The sequence below is a fragment of the Piliocolobus tephrosceles genome, chromosome 2 (genome assembly GCF_002776525.5).
Source record: "Piliocolobus tephrosceles isolate RC106 chromosome 2, ASM277652v3, whole genome shotgun sequence".
NCBI lineage: Eukaryota > Metazoa > Chordata > Mammalia > Primates > Cercopithecidae > Piliocolobus > Piliocolobus tephrosceles.
In genome coordinates this window covers 42,093,727-42,117,917 of record NC_045435.1, presented here as the reverse complement: position 1 = coordinate 42,117,917, position 24,191 = coordinate 42,093,727, and the positions used below count along the sequence as shown (strand labels likewise).

Sequence of the window (24,191 nt, the reverse complement as noted above, 5' to 3'; positions counted from 1 at the left end):
GAACTGGGCGGGCCGAAGAGCCGCTATCCAGCCGGATGCGCAGCTGCTGTCTAAGGGGCCGCCTCTGCAACGAGCTGCAAATTCCCGGAGGGCAGCGTCTTGTTTGGCTCTGCTGTGTTCATAGCACATGGCAGGTACTTGGCCCATCAAGAGTGAGTGAGAGTGAGTGAGTGAGTGAGTGAGTGAGTCACCGGCTTGGCGAGGGTCTCTTCTGGCCCACTTACCCTTGCCAGTGCTCAGAACTGCCAGCCTTGCTGGGTGCTTGGGCCTTCTCAAAGCCCTGGGAATTCTAAAAGGGTCCACAGCAAATCTTCTTGACCTAAGCGGGAAGGAGCGCAGGCCCCTGCGGGGTAGGCTTTTACAGAGCATTTATAGACCGACCCGGAGAGGGTGCGCTGAACTCCCGCCACAGTCCCACCACCAGTGAGCGCCGCCCCCACTCGGCTGACTCTCAGCCCGCCCCGCGCCCCTCCCCTCACGGGCTCCGGTCTTAACAAGAGCTCGCGGACTGGCGGGGACCGGTCCCACCTCCTGGCTACCAGGACGGGTCGGCACCAACCCCAGTTTCGGGGCTGCGGCTCACAGAAGTCTAACCTGCCGACGACGCCCGCACCAACTCCTGCGCGCGGTGAGTTTCTGCTCTCTCGAAAGCGCCGGACTCCCGGTGGAAGGGAGGCTGCCCTGGCTGCGGCTCCGGGGTCTCCGGTGGCTCCGGGGGCTCCGAGGGCTCCAGGACTCGGTTCTCACCGCAGGGGCTCCTGCGGGGCCCATAAACTTCGCCGCTGGGACGCAGGGCTCGGGGTACGGGTCCGGAGTTCTTTGGAGCAATTGAGCCTGAACCTGGCCGGGGGTCACCAGGCTAAAGGACCGCAGCGCCAGGACTGGCCCGCCGAGGATCTGGCCGGCCGCGGTGGTGGGGCCCTTACGGAGCCGGCGCCATCCTGTGGGGTGGGCACTACTGGTCCGGCTTATGGAAGAGAAAACTGAGGTTCGATAAGAGACAGGGACCAGCCGAAGGTGACACGATGATTTGTGACTGGGGACTGTTTCCTGGGTCCCTCGACCCCATGCTGGGACGGGGAAACGTCTTCCCTGATTGGCCAAATCTGGGGGCCTGGCACGAGGGCCTCTTGTGATTGGAGAGGTCCGCGTGCGCGCTCAGGGGCTGCGCTGTAGTCCCAGCTCCAGCCACTGCGCTCAAGTGGGCGGTCGTGTGCAGAGGGAGGCCGGATAGCAGACCACACAACGTGGCTCCTGGGGCCCCGCTATCAAGAGCTCAGGCCCCGCGGCACTTGCCTAGGAGAGGAAAGAATCTTCCCAAAGTGCAGACGGAGACGGAATTTAATCAGGAGTCTCAGACTTGAAGGCTTGGGCACTGGTGTCAGGTGACTTTGCTTCCTCCCCACGCCTCCACTTCTCCTTGACCTTGGGCAAGTTTCTTGTGTTCTGAATCTTAGTTTCTTGTCTCTAAAATCGGAGGGGCAATGAACAGTAATGGCTGCCTCCCAAGGTTACATGAGAACTACATGAGGTTGCCCCGCGCCTGGCCCTAGGAAACCCTCGGAGAATGTTGGCTGCTGTTTGTTTGTTTGTGACAGAGTCTCGCTCTGTCGCCCAGGCTGGAGAGCAGTGCCATGATCTCGGCTCACTGCAACCTCCGCCTCCCGGGTTCAAGTAATTCTCCTGCCTCTGCCTCTGGAGTAGCTGGGACTACAGGCAAGTGCCACCACACCCAGCTAATTTTTGTATTTTTGGCAGAGACGAGGTTTTACTATGTGGGCCAGGTTGGTCTTGATCGCTTGACCTCGTGATCAGCCTCCCAAAGTGCTGGGGTTATAGGCGTGAGCCGTCACTCTCCACCGGCTGCTGTGTTCTTGTTAGCGTTAACTCTCACGGCCATGGGGGGAGACAATGGTGTGGCGTCCCTTATAGAGAAAAGGAGACTGAGGCTCAAAGATGGATTTACTCAGGGTTGGCCTGAGGCCTAAGGTCCAGAGGGTCAGGTCTCTGGACGGGTCCTGTTGCCTGTTCCGAGGGCTGTGGGAGAGAAAGCGGGTAGAGCATGATCCCCAAGGGACAAAGTGGCCTCCCTGCCAAGTGCCAGACCAAAAAGGCTGAGTGCAGGAGAGGGGTCAGCCTTGGGCCTTCCAAAGGGCAGCGGGGAAATGAGACACCTTGTAGCGGAATGCTGGCCTCTGGGCTGAGCCTCTACTCGGTGCTAGAGCTGCGTTCATGGGCCCCAGGATCCCAGCACCAGAACAGAGGGCCCAGAGCTGCAGTCCTGCAGGGTGGCCCAGCCTCACAGGGACTAGAAGCTGAGTCCTGGAGAGCCAGGCCTGGGCTGGGAATTGGGTAGGAGGGTTGGGAGGCCTAGGAAGCCTCCCAATGTCTCCACACCACCAAATGAAAAGACACTGAGCAACAATGACAGGGGGAGGAGGCAGAGGCCTGGAGGCCATCCATAGGGCCCACAAGGGGCTCTCTGGGCTCTTTCCAGCCCCTCTCCCTGGAGGTACCTGCTCTTTCTGGGGCCAAAGGGCAAGCCTGACTGAGGCCCCTCCCTAGGCTTCTGTGTCTGTCATGCTCGCTTTCCCTGGACTGTGACAACAGCCCCTTGGTGGTCACCTGGACTCTGCCTCCCTGCAGGGGGAGAACGACATACTCTTTTATTTATTTATTTATTTATTTATTTATTTATTTATTTATTTATTTATTTATTTTATTTATTTATTTTCAGAAGTAATCATGTGCAATCTAAAAAAGAACATTCTGTTAAGAAAACAAAATAATTACAGTCGTCAAAAACCTCTGAAACCCAAAACCCTTTACCCAGTGACTTTCAACATTTCAGTGTAAATTCTTCTAGCATTTTACCCTGCAAATAAACACACACATGCACACACATACACACACACACACACACAAACTTAAGCCTTACAAAATTATTGTGGTTTGTTACTTGTTGGGGTGTTTTGACAGTGTCAGGTTTGTATAATCCAATATTTACCAATATTTTCTAATAATTTAATATTTTCTTCTTATATTTGATTTTCAAGTATTAATTTTTAACCCAATTGGACTGCATTTTGGAGTACGGTGTGAACTATAGATCAAATATTCTATATATAAATAAATATTCATTTATTTCAATTAATAGACATTTTTAGAGCACTTTTAGGTTCACAGAAAAATTGAGGACCGAGTGCCGAGTTCCCATATTCTCAGTCTGTCCCTCCCTGCATACTTCCTCCTATTTCTCTTTCTATTCTTTTCCTTTCATTTTTTTTTTTCTGTTTTTTTGAGACAGGGTCTCACTTTGTTGCCCAGGCTGGAGTGCAGTGGCACAAACACAGCATACTGCAGCCTTGAACTCCTGGGCTCAAGTGATTCTCATGCCTCAGCCTCCCAAGTAGTGGGACTACAGGTATGCACAACCACGCCTGGCTAATTTTAAAATTTTTTTGTAGAGATGGGTCTCACTTTGTTGCCCAGGCTGGTCTTGAACTCAAGGGCTCAAGTGATCTTCTGCCTTGGCCTCCCAAAGTGCTGGGATTACAGGCATGAACCACTAGGCCTGGCCTCCCCTATTTTTAACATCGTGCATTGAGATGATATTTTTGTTATGCCTTTTTTTTTTTTTTCTTTTTGACACAGTCTTGCTCTGTTGTCTAGGCTGGAATGCAGTGGCACAATCTCATTGTAGTCTCTGCCTCCCGGGTTCAAACAATTCTTGTGCCTCAGTCTCTCGAGTAGCTGGGATTACAGGTGCACCACCATGCCCAACTAATTATTGTATTTTTATAATAGTAGAGACAGGGTTTTACCATGTTAGCTAGGCTGGTTTTGAACTCCTGGCCTCAAATGATCGGACCGCCCTGGCTTCCCAAAGTGCTGGGATTACAGGTGTGAGCCACCAGGCCTGGCCAATTTTGTTATACTTGGTGAGCCGATATTGATACAATGTTATTAATGAAAGTCCATAATTTACATTAGAATTCCCTCTTGGTGCTGTACATTCTATGGTTTTGGACAAACATATAATGATGTGTATCCAGCATTACAGTATCTTAGAGAATAGTTTCACTGCCCTAAAACTCTGCTATGCTCTACCTATCCACCCCCAAACCCCCCTACCTATCCCTGGCAAACACTGGTTACTGCCTTTGTAGGTTTGCCTTTTCTAGAATGTCATATAGTATGTGTGAATTATATGGTATGTAGCCTTTCCAGACTGGCTTCTTTCACTTAGCAAAATGCATTTAAGCGTCCTCCATGTCTTTCTGTGACTTGATAATTCATTTCTTTTGATCACTGACTTACACTCTGTTGTATGAATGTGAATGTACCACATTCATACAACAGAGTGTAAGTATATTTCTCTATTCATACACTAAAGGATATCTTGGTTGCTTCCAAGTTTTAGCAGCAAATAAAGCTGCTATCAACATTTGTGTGCAGGTTTTTGTGTGGACATTAGTTTTCTTCTTATTTAAGTAAATGTCAAGAGCGATTGATGGATCATATGGTAAAAGTATGTTTTGGGTTATATGAAACTACCAAAACTTTTTCCATAGTGGTGGCATCATTTTTCATTTCTACCAGTAATAAATGAGAGTTCCTGTTGCTCCACAGCCTTGTCAGCATTTGTTGTTAGTGCTCTGAATTTCACTCTTCTAATGTGTATAGTAGTGTCTCATTGTTATATTTTAATTTGCAATCTGTAATGACTTACAGTGTTGAGCATCTTTTTAAATGCTTATCTGCCATCTGTATATCTTCTTTTGTGAGGTGTCTGTTAATTTACTTTGCCCATCTTAAAAGTGGGCTGTTTGTTTTACTGTTGAATTTTAATAGTTCTTTGTATATTTTGGATAAGTGCTTTAACAGATGTCTTTTCTCCCCAACCATGGCTTGTCTTTTCATTCTCTTAACAGTGTCTTTTGCAGAGCAGAAGTTTTAAATTTTAATGAAGTCTAATGTACCGTTTTTCTTCCTCCATGAATTGTGCTGTTGTTGTATCTAAAAAGTCAAATCCAAGTTTTGGCAGTTACAAATAAAGATGCTATAAACATCAGCAGATTTTTGGTGTGATTTTTGTGCAATGCAGATTTTCTCCATTGTCTTGCCTTTGTCTCTTTGTCAAAGATCAGTTGACTCTATTGATGTGAGTTTACTTCTGAGCTCTCTATTCTGTTCCATTGATCTATCTGGCTATTATTCTGCCAATACCACACTGTCTTGATTACTGTAGCTTTATAGTAAAGTACTGGGGACAGACAGTATCAGTCCTCTAACTTTGTTCTCCTTCAATATTGTGTTTACTATTCCAGGTCTTTTGTCTCTCCATATAAACTTGAGAATCAGTTTGTTGATATCCACAAATAACTGCTGGGGTTTTGATTGGGATTGCATTGAATCTATAGATAAAGTTGGAAAGAACTGACATCTGGACAGTATTGAGTTTCTCTATCCATGAACATGTAATATCTCTTCATTTATTTATACATATTTTTATGTTTTCATCAGTTGTGGTTATTCTCACATAGATCCTGACATATTTTAGATTTATGTATAAGTAATTCACTTTTTGGTGCTAATGTAAATGGTTTTGTGTTTTTAATCTCAAATTCCAGTTGTTTATTGCCAGTATATAAGAAAGCAATAGATTTTTATATATTAACCATAACTTTACATCCAGCAACTTTGGTAGAATAACTTATTATTTCCAGTTTTCTACTGCTTTGTTGGCATTTTCCACATAGCCAATTACGCTTTTTGAGAACAAGGACAATTCATTTCTTCCTTTCCAAGCTACAGACTTTTCATTTTCTTTTCTTTTCTAATTACATTAGCCAGGACTTCCAGTATAATGTTGAATAGGAAAGGTGAAAGGGAACATCCTTGCCTTATTTCTGATCTTAGGGGAAAATCTTCCAGTTTCTCTCCATTAAGTATGATGTTAGCTGTAGGTTTTTCATAGATCTTCTTTATCAAGTTAAGTTTCCATTTATTACTAGTTTGCTGAAAGCTCTTTTCATAAATGGATGTTAGATTTTTGTTAAATGCATTTTCTGAGTCTATTGATGTGATCATATAATTCTTCCTTAGCCTATTCATGTGATGAGTTACATTAATTGATTTTCAAATGTTTAACCTAGAATAAATCCCATGTGGTGGTTATGCATAATTCTTTTTAAACATTGTTGGATTTAATTGCTGATTTTTTTTTTGAGGATTTTAACGTCTTTGTATATGATAAATATTAGTCTGTTAGTTTCCTTTCTTGTCATGTTTCTGGTTTTGGTACTATGGTAATTCTGGCCCGAGAGAATTAGAGAATTTCCTCTACTTCTATTTTTTGAAAGAGATCATAGAGAATTGGCATAGTTTCTTTCCTAAATGTTTGGTCATATTCATTAACCCTAGTGCTTTCTATTTTGGAAGGCTACTGGTTATAGGCTCCTGTTCTTTAATCAGTATAGGCCTATTCAGCTTATCTATTTCTCTTTGTGTGAGTTTTGGAACATTGTGCTTTCAAGGAATTGTTTCATTTCATTTCACTTACCAAATTAGTTGATATAGAGTTGTTCATACTAGTACTTTATTATCCTTTTAATGACCATAGGATCAGTATTGATGGCCCTTCTTTCATTTTTGATATGAGTAATTTGAGTCTTCTCTCTTTGTCTTCTTAGTTAACCTGGCTAGAGGTGTATCAATTTTATTCATCTTTTCAAGGAACCAGCTTCGGGTTTTATTGATTTTCCCTATTGACAACGTGTTTTCAATTTCACAGGTCCTGCTGTAATTTTTATTATTTCCTTTCTTCTGCTTATTTTGGATTTAATTTGCTCTTCTTTTTCTAGTTTCCTAATTTGGAAGCTTGCTTTTAGCTCTTTCTTCTTTAACAATATATGCATTCAGTGCTCTAAATTTCCCTCTAAACACTACTTTAGCAGCATCTCATAAATTTTGATGTTATATTTTCATTTTAATTTAGTTTGAAATATTTTAAATTTTTTCTTGAGATTTGTTCTTTGGTCTGTTTACATGTTGTTTAGAAGTGTGTCATTTAGTTTCCATTTTTAAAATGTTTTTCAGAGTTCTTTCTGTTATTGATTTCTAGTGATTCTGTTGTGATCCAAGTACTCTCCATCATAGAAATAATTGATATTTGTTGTTGTGTGTTTTATGGCACAGAATGTGGTCTGTCTTGATGAATATTCTATGTGAGCTTGAGAAGAATGTGTATTCTGCTCTTGTTGGATGAAGTATTCTATAAATGCCAATTAGATACACTTAATTGATGGTGCTATTCAATTCAACTATGTCCTTACTGATTTCCAACCTGCTGGATCTATCAGTTAGTGGGGACTGGCCAGGTGCGGTGGCTCATGCCTGTAATCCCAGCACTTTAGGAGGCTGAGGCGAGCAGATCACCTGAGGTCAGGAGTTCGAGACCAGCCTGACAAATGTGGAGAAACCCCATCTCTACTGAAAATACAAAATTAGCTGGGTGTGGTGGCACATGCCTGTAATCCTAGCTACTCGGGAGGCTGAGGCAGGAGAATTGCTTGAACCTGGGAGGTAGGGGTTGCAGTGAGCTGAGATCATACCACTGCACTCCAGCCTGGGCAACAAGAGCAAAAGTCTGCCTCAAAAAAAAATGGGTGGGGACTGACAGAGAGGTGTTGATGTCTCCAACTGTAATAATAGTGGATTCATCTATTTCTCCTTGGAATTCTATCAGTTTTTGCTTTACACATTTTAGCGCTCCATTGTTAGGCACATATATATTAAGGAGTATTAGGTCTGCTGGGATAATTGACCCCTTTACCATTGTGTAGTGCTCCTCTTTATTCCTAATAATTTTCCTTTCTCTGAAGTCTGCCTTATTTGAAGTTAATAGAACAACTCCGTATTTCTTTTGATTAGTGGTAGCAGGATATATCTTTCTCCATCCCTTTGTTTTTAATCTATCTGGTTTTTATGTTGAAATGGGTTTCTTGTAGACAACATATAGTTAGGTCATGATTCTTTATTCACTCTGTCACGTTTTAATTGGTATATTCAGACCATTGATATTTAAAGTGATTTTTGATATAGTTGGATTAATAGCTACCATATTTATTATTGTTTTCTATTTGCCCTTTGTTTCATTTTTCTTCCACACCTTTTTCTGCCTTTTCTGATCTTAACTGAGCATTTTGTATGATTCCATTTTCTTTTCTCTCTTAGCATATCAATTTTACTTTTTTGTTGTTGCTTTTTAGTGGTTGACTTACAGTTTGCAATATACACTTAAAACTAATTTAAGTCTGCTTTCAAATAACACCGTACACTTTATGGGTAGTGTAAGGGCCTTATTGCAGAGTATTCCTGATTCCTCCCTCCCATGCCTTGTTATTACTGCTGTCATTCATTTCATTTATCCATAAGCTATGATCACTGAACACATTGTTGCAATTATTATTTTGAACAAATTGTTATCTCTCAGCTTAAGAATAAGAAAAAAATTTATTTCACCTTTATTTCTTTCTAATACTCTTTTGTATGTTGATCTGAGTTTCTGACTTGTTCAATTTTCCTTTTCTTCTGAATAACTTCTTTTAACGTATCTTGTAAGGCAGTTTACGGGTGACAAATTCCTTCAATTTTTGTTTGAGAAGTCTTTCTCCTCCACTTTTGAAGGACAATTTTACCGCATACAGATGGAATCTAGTTAGTTCTAAGTTGATGGAATGTTTCAATTCTTTAAATATTTCTTTCTATTCTATTCCTGATTGTATGGTTTATGAAGAGAAGTATGATGTAATCCTCATCTCTCGCCCTCTGTAGGTATGTCCTGCCCTGCCTCTCCCTGGCTTCACTGAAGATTTTCTCTTTGTCTTCTATTTTTTGCAGTTTGAATATGATATGCCTAAGTATAGATTTTGGGGTTGGGGATAATCTTTATCCTATTTGGTTTCCTCTGAGCTGCCTGGATCTTGGTTTGGTGTCTATCTTTAATTTTGGAAAATTCTCAGTCATTATCACTTCAAATATTTTTACTATTCCTTTCTCTGTTCCTCTCTTTTTTTTTTTATTCCATCTGATATCCCCATTACAAGGATTTACACTTATTGCAATTGTCCCACCATTCTTGGATATTCTGTTTTGTCTTTTTTATTCTATTTTTCTCTTTGCATTTCAGTTTGGGAAGTTTCTATTGATATTTCATCCATCTCATTGATTATTTCCTCAGTTGTATCCAGTCTATTGATAAACCTATTAAAGATATTCTTTGCATTTATCACAGGGTTTTTATTTCTAGAATTTTTTTGATTTTTTTCTTAGTTTCCATCTCTCTGCTTACATGACCAGTTTGTTCTTACATGTTCTCCACATTTTCCATTAGAGCTCTTAGCATTTTAATTATCATTTAAAATTTTCCATCTGAAAATTTCAACATTGCTTCTATATCTGATTCTGGTTTAGGTGCTTGTTTCATCTTTGCAAACTGTGTTTTTGTCTTTTATATATCTTGTAATTGTTTTGTGGAAAATCAGATACAATGTATTGGGTAAAAGATACTGAGGTAGATAGGCCTTTAGTGTGAGGTTTGATATTTACCTGTCTAGGAGTTAGAATGTGTTTACTATTTGCTATAGCTGTGGGTGTCAGAGGATATAATTTTCTCTCTTCATCTTCTTGTTTTTGTCTACCCTACTGTCTTTGGATTTTCCTAGAGACTCCTTAAATAGGCTCTGGCTTGCAGTTCTCTTATCCGTAATCCCCTTACTATACTGGAGCCCTGTGGATGTAGGGGTAAGGTGTTTTGGTTGGGGGAAGTTGTTTTACAGTCCTACAATTAGGTCTTAGTGCTTCAGTGAGCCTGCACTCCTGGGCTGTGACCTTCACAGGTGTTTCTCATTCCTATCCCTTTTAGGTGATGAGAAAGGCTAGAGGGGCTGGACTGGGGTTTTTCCTCATCACTTAGGTTAGTTAGGCCCTGGGTGTCCATTCACTTAGGTTCTGGTATAATAGTTTCTATGAGGGTAGATTTCTTGAGAAAAAAAAAAAAAATGACTGCTTTCCTTGCCTCCAGCCAAAAACAAAAGGGGATTTTTCTCCAATTCTAAGTGTGAGAACTGTAAGAATTAAAGAAAGAGGAAAAAAATACAAAAGCTGACTTGCCAGCTATTCTCTCTTTATTTTAGAGAAAACAAACCTGAGAGGAGCTTCTGACTGAGTTAGGTCAGAGGCACACTCTCTTACAGACTAAGAGTTTTTAAGGATTCAGTGTGGGAGAGTTTATCAGAGGCTTGGACTGCTTCTGTGTCTCTTGGTTGTGCCCACCTGGGAGGGAGAGTTGTGCACCTGTTTTCATACATTTTTCCTGAAGTGCAGGTATAGTCCCCCAGTCCGCTTTTACTTATTTATTTATTGAGACAGAGTCTTGCACTGTCACCAGGCTGGAGTGCAATGATGCCATCTCGGCTCACTGCAACCTCCACCTCCAGGGTTCAAGTGATTCTCCTGCCTCAGCCTCCTGAGTAGATGGGACTACAGGCATGTGCCACCACACCTGGCTAATTTTTCGTATTTTTAGTAGAGGTGGGATTTCACTGTGTTAGCCAGGATGGTCTTGATCTCCTGACCTCGTGATCCGCCTGCTTCAGCTTCCCAAAGTGCTGGGATTACAGGCATGAGCCATCGCCATGCCCAACCAAGAGTCTGCTTTTAGCTTTTCTATCTTAGTGTCCCTGAAGGAAAAGGAATGTGCTTATTCCTTATTATTGAGGCCCACTGTTTTACTGGGGCCCATTGTATGAGGGTGAAGCCTGGCAGTTACCCAAGAGACTTTCCCCCGACTTCCCTCTGTATCCCAGCTGTCTTATCTGTGTTTTGCTGTCAGCTCTTTCTGGCTGCTTGTAGTTAGAAGAGAAGTGATTTCCTTGAAACGCATGAGGCTAGAAAGGGAGCTGGAATTTAAAGTGGCGCTATTTGTCTGAGATGACAGTGCTCCTGCTCTGTCATTCCAGACCCCATGGGTATAAAAGGACAAGGGGGGACGTGTTCTTTCTGGCTACTTCCTGCTGATGTGGGGCGGAGAGTGTTTTGGTCTTGGATTGACTGCAGGAGCAACACCATTTGTCGATATTTTGGGGTAGTTGTCTGCGAAATGGCCATGATTCTGTCGGTTAAAAATGTTTGGAAAAGGTTAATTAAACAGAGTAAAAACATTAGTCCTAGGCTTTTCAGCAGCGTTTTTTATTAGGCCTGAGACAGAAGCAACTTTTTTTTTTTCTTTTAATGACAGGCAGAGGTACATGTTTGGAAAGACCCATGTGTTATTTTTTGTTAGTAACTGTTATTCCTGCTATGAGGATAATACTTAAGCAGAATGCTACAGTAATTGAGATTCTCTGTCCAGTATCCCACTCTGAGGGTACACGGTGCTACTGCAAATAGTACAGCCATTCCCGCGAGGGCGTCATAGTAAATAATTTTCATTAAAAAAGGTTTTAATAGTTGGCTTAATAGGAGAGGTAGAAACAACAAAAAGTATTTGGTGAGGTAGGGTTGAGACTGAGTAAAATGAGTAATTTTTACTTAGTTACTTAACTTTTATGATTTTTAGCTTAAGATTTCTTTTTTCTTTTTTCTTTTTTTTTTTTTCTTTTTTTTTTTTACATTAATAGGACGTTTTTCTGGGCTGCTAGGGGTTGCTTTCTTAGCTCTTTAGGCTTTGACTTGAGTGTGATGTATCCAGGAGTTGATTTCTGTAACAGATATAATTTAAACTGTAGAAGATAATAAAAATTGAAAAACATTAGGCAAGACTAGAATTTACCAACAGGTATGCTATAGTTTTTGGAACATAATTTTTACTTTTCAGTTTCCTATTTTTATTAAAAGACAATTTATGGTAGGACTGGTTTGCTTTATTATACTTGGCTTAATTATTTGTATATAGTGCAGCAAGAATAATTATTTGCTACATAGGCCTTTTAAATCGGCTTTGATGGAACTTTGTTATATAGAAGGAATTTGAGATAAGACTTATTAAAGCCAAACGCAGCCATAGATTTGTACCATTAAATACTTATGAGTTGGGTGAATTCCTTTTCTTTTGAGGTTTTAAGATAACTTGGGGTTCCTGGCCTGTCAGAAAGTGACATTCTTTACTTACCACAGGTCAGAAACCCTGTATGGGAACTGTGCACACAAATTATGAGGCCAGTTTTCCAAGGGTTTCATTGGCTTTATAAGTTAAGTTTGATTCCTTAGAGGAGAGCACACCATTCCAGTCAAAGCCTTGGTAAAATAACCAGTTTTTCCAATTGTATTCTGTTACAAAAGAAAATAGATTCTTACTGCACTGGTGCAAACTATAGTGTTGTCATTTAAGAACACTTATACCCTAGAACTTAAAGTATAATAAAAAATTAAAAAAATAAAAAAAGAACATTTAGAACTAGTTTTTAAATTCTAGAGGAACTAGGCAAAGAGAAAAAAACACACTTTAAATTCTATATACAGGAGTATACTTTACTTAGTTGTTAAAGGCTGTAGCTAGCTTAAGACCCGTTTTCTTGACTCTGAAAAATAAGATAAAGATTAGCAGCATTCTAAGGAAAAGGTAAAAACTTGTTGTTTTTTATTAGTTTAGTGCATTTTATTAACTTTTATTTTGCTTGATATTTGCAAACATTTTAGCTTTTTATGAGTTCTGTATGTTTTGTTTGTTGTTGTTGTGTTGTTGTGGTTGTGAGAAACTTGCCTTTGAGAGCACTTGTCAAAGTTTCACAGCTTGAATATAAACCATGTTTTGAAGATAATTAAAACAAAATAAAAATTGTCTGTAAATAACAAAATGTCTAGCTTGGATACAGTTAGAAACACAATTGACAAAGAAATTTGGTTATTTTTGTGGTTTACAGTAACCCTGGGCCAGGCGCGGTGGCTCATGCCTGTAATCCCAGCACTTTGGGAGTCCGAGGCAGGCGGATCACGAGGTCAGGAGATCGAGACCATCCTGGCTAACATGGTGAAACCCTGTCTCTACTAAAAAGAACACAAAAAACTAGCTGGGCGAGGTGGCGGGCGCCTATAGTCCCAGTTACTCGGGAGGCTGAGGCAGGAGAATGACCTAAACCCGGGAAGCAGAGCTTGCAGTGAGCTGAGATCTGGCCACTGCACTCTAGCCTGGGCGACAGAGCGAGACTCTGCCTCAAAAAAAAAAAAAAAAAAAAAAATACAGTAACCCAACATAACAACTTTAATTGTGATTAATAGCACATATTTAGACATAACAACCTTAGACATCCCATACAGTTTTGGAACATATGCTAACGTTATTCCTTAAAATATAACCTATTAGATATTATTTTGGAAACTTTATGTTGCTAAATAATTCTGTTTACCTCTTTTTGGATGGTTTAGGGGTTTTGTGCAGCACCGAAAAGCCAGGGGTCAGGAAAGACAACCTCAAGACTAAAGTTTGATTTGGGGAAAGCTGTTAAATATGTTTAAAATATAAAACCCTTGATATTATGAAATAGAATTTTAGATTACCGTAAGTTTTTTTTTCTGTTTGTTTTGTTTTGTTTTGCTAAAATAATGAGATAACAATCTGGAAAAGCAAAAACCATTTATTAGCCTTTTGTATTACATGAAAATTTTGTTTAAGAGAGAAAGTTAAATTTTACCCTTTAATTAGTTTGCTATTGTTAACTTTAATTTTAATGAAACCTTATAGATAATTTTATTTAATTTTAATGAGTTTGACCATGAAGTGAGATTTTTATATACCCATTATAACCCTTGACAAGTTTTGCTAAAGAGTAGATTAGCATTGTAAGAAAAGTTTGTGGTGCTTTTATTTTAGTGTTTAATTGACAGAAAAAAAAACATATGATACCCTTTTGAGTTTAGTTAATGTGTTTACACACAGAGTTTTCTTTGCAGAATTAATTTTTACAATGTTTTTACAATTTGTTTAACCTTTCACTTTATTTAATTTTAAGACAATTTATTATTCTTCAGCAAAATGTACATTTTTATGCCTTTTTATAATTTTTAACTAAAAACATTTTTTACTGTTTTTATACACCTTGCATGCAAATCCATGTTTAGCAGTTTTAATTACATGTTATAATGGTAACTTTTAGCAATTTTTCACTTTAATGTAAGACATGTTAAATTTTTTTGTGTGTGACTTGAAAGTAAAAACACTGACACATTTTGTAATTTGGGCGAAGTAGCTCTGAAATATAATGCTGGTTTTTTCTATTTTAAACACTTGGGTAAAATCTCAAGGTGAGTGTTTAGGTAGAAATAGGTAACTAATGAACAGGTGGGAACAAAGTTTAGTTGGGCAATACTCTTTATGATACTGACAAGTGAAGGCTTACTAGTTTTAAAAGTGCTAGCTTTATTTTTGTAGTCACAGAGTAGTCTAAAGGCAAGGCTTACCCAGCTTCTGGCTCCCACATGAACATTATTTATTTAGTATGCCAGATTTTTCTTAAGGTGCACTAGCCACTGAGGATATTTTTACTGGTGGGACCTGAGATTTTTCTAGACACGTAAATTAGCTGCCAATTGTGGTTTATCTTAGGGACATGTTTATAGAGACAGTATTCTTATTTAGCTTGCATTCTAAATTTTGTTCCCTTATTATCTTGTTAAAGCGATGAATATGTTTGTACAATGAAGACAACATTTTTTTTTTTTTTTTTTTTTTTGCCTTTTAGGTTACAGCTTCAGCATGAGAATTATACTTTGACACAGAAAATCAGGTCTATAAGTGAAATATAATAAAGTGTTCTGAAAAGAAGGAGACTACCTTACAACCCCAAGAGAGAAATATGTGGTACTAAGCCCTGGTTCCTTTTCTCCTTATTGTTTTGTCATTTTTTTAGAACTTTGGGAACTAAAATCTTTTTGTTTAAATGCTGAATTTATAAATTGAAACAGACTCTTGGGTTTTGTTATAAAGGCAAAGTAATAATACTTCTATGTATTTTATAGAGTTATAGAGTATAATAACTTGAATTTATGGTTGGATTTGACTGAACTTACATAGATACTAATCTGAGTGACTCATATCTAGAAAATGTGCAATATTTTAAGTATAAAAAATTAAACTGGACTAGTTTGCTTTTGTTGTATAGTATAAATGAAAATGACTCAAACTTTTTAATTGTCTGAGCAGAAATTATGAATGAAAGATATATTTTAGAGCTATATGACTTAGGGACATTTTAACTTGAATTCCTCAGTGGCAAAAGAGGTGTATAAACCAATGCTAGTGTATACACTACTAAAGTGCCAACTTATGTAACATTTTTTAATTTAATTTTTAAAATGAAAGATTTTTTTTTCACTGTGAAGGGCAGTAAAATTAAATTTTCTCCATGGGTACAAGTGAATGATTTATTTAGTATATTGACATACTTAACTACTAGCATTTTGAGGAAGCTGGATTTGATATAAATTTATTTTGAAAAACATGGTTTATGAAATTTTATAATAAAATTATTAATAAAGACATTGTTCAGTTTCTATAAACATTAAATGTGAATATCTGTTGTCACAGTTTTAAATGTCAAAGAAAAGCCTTTAAAAATTAATATAGTGAGGCCGGATATGTTGGCTCACGCCTGTAATCCCAGCATTTTGGGAGGCCAAGGCAGGCAGATCACCCGAGGTCAGGAGTTCCAGACCAGCCTGGCTGACATGGTGAAACCCCATTTCTACTAAAAATAGAAAAAATTAGCCAGGCGTGGTGGTATGTGCCTGTAATTCCAGCTACTCAGGAGGCTGAGGCAGGAGAATTGCTTGAACCTGGGAGACGGAGGTTGCATTGAGCCAAGATCATGCCATTGCACTCCAGCCCGGGCAACAAGAGTGAAACTCTGTCTCAGAAAAAAAAAAAAAAAATTAATATAGTGATAATATACATGTTCTGTGTTTGCTATTAAAGACCAAGAACAATGCCTAGATTGATCCCTTAAGTAATTAAATTTTGAACTGTGCAATACAGTTTAGCATGTCTTTGAAAAACAATGTCAGAGCTGGAGAAATACTTAAGAATTAAACTTAAACCATAAATAGTACTAGTATATCTTAGCACAGCTAAGTAAGACATCTAACGAAAGCACGCACACATAATAAAAAACCCACAATTTTGCTTTAACAGAGGAATAAAGTAAAATGGCAATATACACAGTATTACTTTGCTTAACATTTTCCTTAAAAATATTTGATTTAGGCTGGGCATGGTGGCTCACACCTGTAATCCCAGCAGTTTGGGAAGCCGAGGCAGACAGACACGAGGTCAGGAGATCAGGAGATTATGACCACCCTGACCAACATGGTGAAACCCCGTCTCCACTAAAAATACAAAAATTAGCTAAGGGTGGTGGTGCGCACCTGTAGTACCAGCCACTCAGAGGCTGAGGAAGGAGAATCCCTTGAACCAGGGAGGCGGAGGTTGCAGTGAGCCGAGATTGCGCCATTGCACTCTAGCCTGGCGACAGAGCAAGACTCCATCTCAATAAATAAATAAATAAATAAAATGTATTTAATCGCTTATTTTTCTTAGGCCAATTAATTACTCAGAGCTCCTTTTAATAGACACTGCACTCATAACATATATATAGCCACACAGACAACCAGAAGAAGATCCAGTAGTTATAAGATTTACATTTGCTAATTTTTAAATTGGATTATTGGCCTCCGAACGAGGCCCTTTAAGAACGGGGCTAGGAGTTGATGGGTGCAGCACACCAACATGGCACATGTATACATATGTAACCTGCACGTTATGCACATGTACCCTAGAACTTAAAGTATAATAAAAAAAAAAAAAAAAAAGAACGGGGCTAGGAAAACAATTTTCAGGGCCTAATAAACAAGCATAGCTGGAATACAAAGACAGATTTTGAGAGGTACTTATTCACCTTTAATTTCAGGCGGTCCATAAGGAAAACGGAGATTTTTCCCAAAATGGGATTTGTGGCACCTTTTCTGTTTTCCCAGGGAGTTCCAGGCTACTAGAAGTTATTTTAGGGTTTTTTATGCATGCATTAAAAGTGGCAAGACAGAGTGGAGAAATGAAATTTTGACTGAGAAAAAAACTTTTTTCAGGAAAACCAGATTTATGAAGAGAAAAACATAAAGGTCTTTTGAATATATTTTCTTGGATATCCATTTTAATTAAGCTAAGTGCTCTTTTTTTATTAAGGGTAAGGGTGGAAGTTGGAATTATATAAATGTTATGCCAAGTTAAATTAAAGGATTGAGTTATGTGCAGGAATTCACTGTGATAATGAGAGGGATTTTTAGAGAAAGATCCCAGAAGCTGTTCAATCTGCCACAAATCAGACAGGGAGAAGGGCCATGAACGTGAGCAGTGCCTTTTACCCCGGCCACTTCCCGGAGAGGGAGAATGGCAGAGGAGGTTTCACTGGTTGGAGTAGTTTTTGATCCAGTGGAGAAGGAGGAGGGGTGGGGTTTAAAGTAGAAGAAACCCTGAACATGGGGAACCTCTTGCCAGAATCTCTGAGATGCAGCTAAAGCAGTGTTAAGAGAAAAGTTTATAGCACTAAATGGCTTCATCAAGAAAGTAGAAAGATCTCAAATTAACAAACTAACTTCACCTAAAGGAACTAGAAAAACAGAACAAACCAACCCCAAAACCTGTCAAAGAAAAGAAGTGAAAATTAGAGAACTGAATGAAATTAAGATGCAAAAATCCACACAAAAGATCAATGAAACCAAGAGTTGGTTTTTCAAAAATAAATAAATAAATAAATAAACAAGATCAATAGACCACTAGCTACATTAATATACAAAAAGAGAAGATCCAAGTAAGTATAGAAATGGCAAAGATGACATTACAACCAATCCACAGAAATTAGAAAAGATTCTTAGAGAATACTGTGAACGAATATATGCACACAAATGAGAAAATCTAGAGGAAATGGATAAATTCCTGGAAACACACAATCTCCCAAGACTGAAGCAGGAAAAGATTGAAATGCTGTAATAGACCAATATTGAACTCTGAAACTGAATCAGTAATGAAAAAAAGTACCAACCAAGGAAAGCTCAGGGCCAGACGGATTCATACTGAATTCTACCAGACATACAAAGAAGTAATGACACCAATCCTATTGAAAGTATTACCAAAAAATTGAAAAGGAGATCCTACCTAACTCATTCTGTGAAGCCAGAATCAGCTTAATACCAAAATCTGGCAGAGACATAACAAAAAAAGAAAACTTCAGGCCAATATCCCCAATGAACATAGATACAAAAATCCTCAACAAAATATTAGCAAACCAAATCCAGCAGCACATCAAAAAGTTAATATACTATGCTTAAGTGGGCTTTATTCTTGGGATGCAAGGCTGGTTTAACATACACAAATCAATAAATGTGATTTGCCACATAAACAGAATTAAAAGCAAAAACTATATGATCATCTCAATAGATACAGAAAAAGCTTTGGAGAAAATCCAGCATCTCTTCATGATAAAAATCCTCAACAGATGAGGCATCAAAGGAATAGACCTCAAAATAATAAGAGTCATCTATGACAAACCCAAAACCAATATCATGCTGAACAGGCAAAAGCTGGAACCATTCCCCTAAGAATTAGAACAAGACAAGGATGCCCACTCTCACCACTCACATTCAACATAATACTGGAAGTCCTAGCCAGAGCAATCAGGCAAGAGGAATACATAAAAGGCATCCAAATAGGAAAAGAAGAAGTCAAACTAACTCTTCACCAACAATATCATTCTAAACTTAGAAAAGCTTAAAGGCTCCACCAAAAGGCTGCTAGAACTGATAAACTATTTTAGTAAGACTTCAGGATACAAAATCAAGTACAAAAATCAATAGCATTTCTGTACACCAATAATGTCCAGGCTGAGAATCAAATCAAGGTACACAATCCCATTTATAGTAGCCACAAATAAAGTGAAATACCTATGAATACAGCCAATTTAGGAGGTGAAAGATATTTACAGGGAGAACTACAAAACACTGCTGAAAGAAATCAGAGATTACACAAATAAATGGAAAAACATTCCATGCTTATGGATTGGAAGACTCAATATTGTTAAAATGTCCATAAAGTCTGAGGCAATTTACAGATTCAATGCTATTCATATGAAACTACCAACATCGTTCTTCACAGAATTAGAAAAAACTATTCTAAAATTCACATGGAATCAATAAAAAGCCTGAATAGCCAAAGCAATCCTAAGCAAAAATAAGAAAGCTGGAGGCGTCACACGCCCTGACTTCAAACTATTTTATCAGGTCATAATAACCATAACAGCATGATAGTGGTACAAAAACAGACACATAGACCAATGGAACAGAATAGAAAACTCCAAAATAAAGCCACACACTTACAACCAACTGATCTTTGACAACGCCCACAAAAACAAGCAACAGGGAAAGGACTCCCTAGTCAATAAATGATGCTAGGATAGCTGGCTGGCCGTATGCAGAAGAATGAAACTGGACTCTTTTGCCATATACTAAAATTAACTCAAGATGGATTAAAGGTTTAAATGTAAGACCTCAAACTATAAAAATCCTAGAAGAAAACCTAGGAAATACCCTTCTTGACATCAGCCTTGGCAAAGAATTTTTGGCTAAGTCCCCAAAAGCAATTGCAACAAAAACAAAGATTGACAAGTGAGACCTAATTAAACTACAGAGCTTCTGTACAGCAAAAGAACTATCAATAGAGTAGACAGTCTACAGAATGGGAGAAAATATTTGCAAACTATGCATCAGGCAAAGGTCTAATATCCAGAATGTATAAGAATCTTAAACAAATCCACAAGCAAAAAACAAATAACCCCATTGAAAAATGGGCAAAGGACATGAGCAGCCACTTCCCAAAAAAAGATATATAAGCAGCCAACACAAATATTAAAATGTTCCTCATCACAAATCATTAGAGAAATGCAAATCAAAATCACAATGAGATACCATCTTACACTGGTCAGAATGGCTATTACTAAAAAGTCAATGAACAACAGTGCTGGTGAGGCTATAGAGAAAACAGAACGCTTATACACTGTGGGTGGGAATGTAAATTAGTTCAGCCACTGTGGAAGTTTCTTAAAGAAAAGTTTAGAGATTTCTTAAAGAACTTAGAACTACCATCCATCCCAGAAATCCCATTACTGGGTATATACCCAGAGGAAAGTAGATCATTATATGAAAAAAACACATGCACTCATACGTTTGTTGTTGGACTATTCACAACAGCAGTGACAGGGAATCAACTTAGGTGCCCAACAATGGTGGATTGGATAAATAAAATGTGGTACATATACACCATGGAATATTACACAACCATAAAAAAAGAGTGAAAGCACGTCTTTTGCAGCAACATGGGTGGACTAGAGGCCGTAATCCTAAGTGAATTAAGGTAGAAACAGAAAACCAGATACTGCATGTTCTCACTTGCAAGTGGGAGCTCAACATTGAGCACATATGCACATAAAATGGGAACAACAGACACTGCAGACCAGTAGAGGGGATAGGGGAATGGGTTGAAAAAACTCTGTTGGGTACTGTGCTTGCTACCTGGATGCCATATATTCATATATCAAACCTGCACGTGCACCCTCTGTTTCTAAAATAAAAGTTGAAAGAAAGAGAAAGCTACACCAAAACCTGAATAGGACATTTGTTACAAGGAAGTATTTGACACATCAATATTTCTTTTCTTCTTTTCTTTTTGCCTCACCCTGCCCCGCCCCGCCCCGCCCTGCCTTGCCTTGCCTTGCCTTTTTTTATTTTATTTATTTATTTTTTTTGAGACATAGTCTCACTCTGTTGCCCAGGCTGGAGTGCAGTGGTGGGGTCTCAGCTCACTCCAGCCTCGACCTCCCAGACTCAAGTGATTCTCCTGCCTCAGCCTCCCAAGTAGCTGGAACTACAGGCATGCACTACCATGTCCAGGTATTTTTTTTTTCTGTAGTTTTTGTAGAGATTGGGGTCTCACTATGTTGCCCAGGCTGGTCTTGAACTCCTGGCCTCTAGCAATCTGCCCACATCAGCCTCCTAATGTGCTGGGGTTGCAGTCATGAGCCACTGGGACTGGTTCACGTCAATATTTCTTACAAGCGTAGATTAAAAAACAAACAAAATACCAGTTCTTCAAATTTAAAGATATATAAAAAGGTAATATGTCATGATCAAGTGGTATTCATTCCAAGAATGCAAAGGTGGCTTAACATTTAAAAATCAATCATTATGATCCACCACAATAAAATAAAAATCTCATGACCTACAGGAAGAACATTTGGTAAAAGTCAGCTCCTTGTCATGATTGGCAACCAGAAATATTAATAAGACAAGTTTCATAATATGCTAGTCTATCTACCAAAATTTCCCAAAGCTAACCAATGGTCAAATATTGAATGGTTTCTTCCCAAGGTCACAGGAATGAGACAGGAACTACTATCACCTTCTGTATTCAATATTGGCAAGTGCAATAAGGAAGTAAATGAAATGAAAGACTTCAGGATTGGAAAGAAAGAAATAGAACCAACATCATAACATGATTATATACTTAGAAAACCACAAAGAATCTACACAGTATGAAAATTTATACGTGAAGCAATTAAGGTGCTGGTTAATACAACGTCAATGTACAAAATCAATTGTATTTCTACATGCTAGCAACAAAAAAGACAGACAAACCAATTTTTAAAATGGGTCGAAGAACTCGAATAAACATTTCTCCAAAGAACATATACAAATGGCCAAAAGCACATGAAAAGATGTTTAACATCATGATTCAATAGCAAAATACAAATCAAAACCACAATGAAATACCACTTCACAACTACTAGGTAGGTCAGCTACAATAAAACTTTAGGTTATGTATCTTCACCACGACAACAAAAGACATTTTTAAGCTATACTAAATGCAAAGATAGACAAACTGACCAAAGGTTCAAAGATAGATGTATATATGTATGATCCTTTTCAAAGAAGAAACTTCTTTTCAGTAACTAGTGCTGGGTTAATTTTATATCCATATGGAAAAAAAATTCTGGACTTCTACCTTACATTGTATGAAAAATTCAGTTCCAAAGGGATTGCACATCTAATGTAAAAGGCAAAACAATAAAGATCTTGAACGACAAGGAGAACATCTTCATGAACTTGGAGTAGGCAAAGATTTTTTAAATAGAATACAAGAAGCACTAAACATAAAGGAAATGTTTGATAAAATGTACTATATTAAGTTTAAGAACATCTGTTCATCAAAAGACATCATACGAGGATGAAAAAGGCAAACCACAGAATTAGGGAAGATATTTTCCATACACATATCTGACAAAGAACTCATAATCTAGATGATTCAAAAACAAAACAAAAAAACTCCCTTTCAGTAAGAATAAAACCACACAGACAAAAGATTTGAAGAGTTGATTCCCACAAAAGGATATCCAAACGGCCAAGAAACATAGGAAAAGGCGGTCAACTTCATTGGTTATCAGGGAATTGCAAATTAAACCCCAATGAGACAGTCTTATTTTGTGTTAGGAAAAGAGCTAAAATGAAGACACAAACCAAGATGGAGAGCACATGGAAGTGGAAACTGGTACAACCACTATGGAAAACTGGCAGCATCTGTTAAAGCTGGAAATTTTCACACCTATGACCCGGGAATTCCTCCCTAAGTACATGCCTGACAGAGATGTGTACATATGTACCATGAAGACCATATGCAAGAATCTTTGTAGCATCCTATTTGTAATACCTTCAAACTGGTAACTACCCAAATTCCTTTAACAGTAGAATGAATAAACGAACTGCAGGTCATCCACTTCTGCAGCAATGAGAATAAACTCACTACGACTACATGCAACCACAAAGATAATGTTGAGGGAGAAAATCTGCAAAACACTGTATGATTCCATTTATGTAAGATGAATACATATAAAGGGGATACATATACATATATCAGGCAAAACCATTTGATGCTGTTAGAAGTCCCACCATTCTTGGTGAGTGTAGTGACTAGAAGAGGCTCAAGGGGCTCCTGGAGTTTTTCTGTTTCTGGTGGTGATGACAGTGGTGTGTTCAGTTTGTGAAATTCATTGAGCTACACATCTATGATTTGTGTACTTTATGTGTGTATGAAGTATACATTACTTTAATAAAATTTTCCAAAAAAAACTTATTTTGGTAAATGGACAAGTTAAAGAAATGTATTAAGTGAATAGTAGTTTAGGTTTTACAGATATGCGTGAGGTGAATGAATGACCAATCTTCGGAGAATATGCATGATTAGCTAGGCTTCATTCCACACATCTTCCTTAGTGGAACCCCGTTCCACTTTTCACCACCTTCATCCTCAGGTCTGCCCACCCAGGTCCCTTTTCTGTTACAGCTCAGTTGGACAACTCCTTCAGCAGGGACTCCCCTTGCTCCTTTTGTGGCTCCTGGCTCAGAGGAATATGCCTAATTTGTAGACTGAAAGCCATTTGAGAGATGTGGCATCTTTCTCATGAACAAGTGTGACTTTACCAAGGTGACTTGACCAAGGCCATAGAACTGGTTAGTTACTGGAATATGTTCAAATATATCTCAAACATCTTGACACCCAACATTCCATGCCAGTTTGGAAGGTTTCAAAAGGGAATCCCCTAATTCTACAATCCATATCCAGCTCACCCACTGTGGCACTGAATATTCTGACATTAGGGATCCATTGGGTCATATGTACATGTTTCATCTGGTCTCTCTTACAGTGGCAGTCTCCCCTCAGTGGCCTGCCACCCACAGAGCCACAGAGGGGATTGGAGTAGAGCAGGCCAGGTGCCATGAACCGCCCCGTCTTGAACCAGGGCTGGCTTCTCTGAGGCCAGCGATCTCTGTCTAATTGCTGCTTTATTCCTTCCCCAGGTCCTTCCAGCCCTCCTGCTACCATGAAGATTGCAGTGATTGGACAGAGCCTGTTTGGCCAGGAAGTTTACTGCCACCTGAGGAAGGAGGGCCACGAAGTGGTGGGTGTGTTCACTGTTCCAGACAAGGATGGGAAGGCCGACCCCCTGGGTGAGTGAGCTGACGGAGCAGGGAAGCCGATGGAGGGCGGCCCGCCCGTCCAGGCAGGGGGAAGCAGTGGGTGGGAGGTTGGGAGCAGA

General features: G+C 38.9%; 1 protein-coding gene across 1 annotated transcript in view; it reads left to right on the top strand.

The window, feature by feature from the left end:
- The first annotated feature begins 521 nt into the window (after window positions 1–521).
- The window catches only part of ALDH1L1 (aldehyde dehydrogenase 1 family member L1), an 81,204-nt gene continuing 57,534 nt past the window's right edge, over window positions 522–24,191 (top strand). Inside the window, exons 1-2 of the mRNA XM_023215303.2 lie at window positions 522–628; window positions 23,953–24,102. Coding sequence (XP_023071071.2) covers window positions 23,976–24,102 — 127 coding nt within the window. The 5' untranslated portion in view covers window positions 522–628; window positions 23,953–23,975. The remainder of the gene's footprint in view (window positions 629–23,952; window positions 24,103–24,191) is intronic.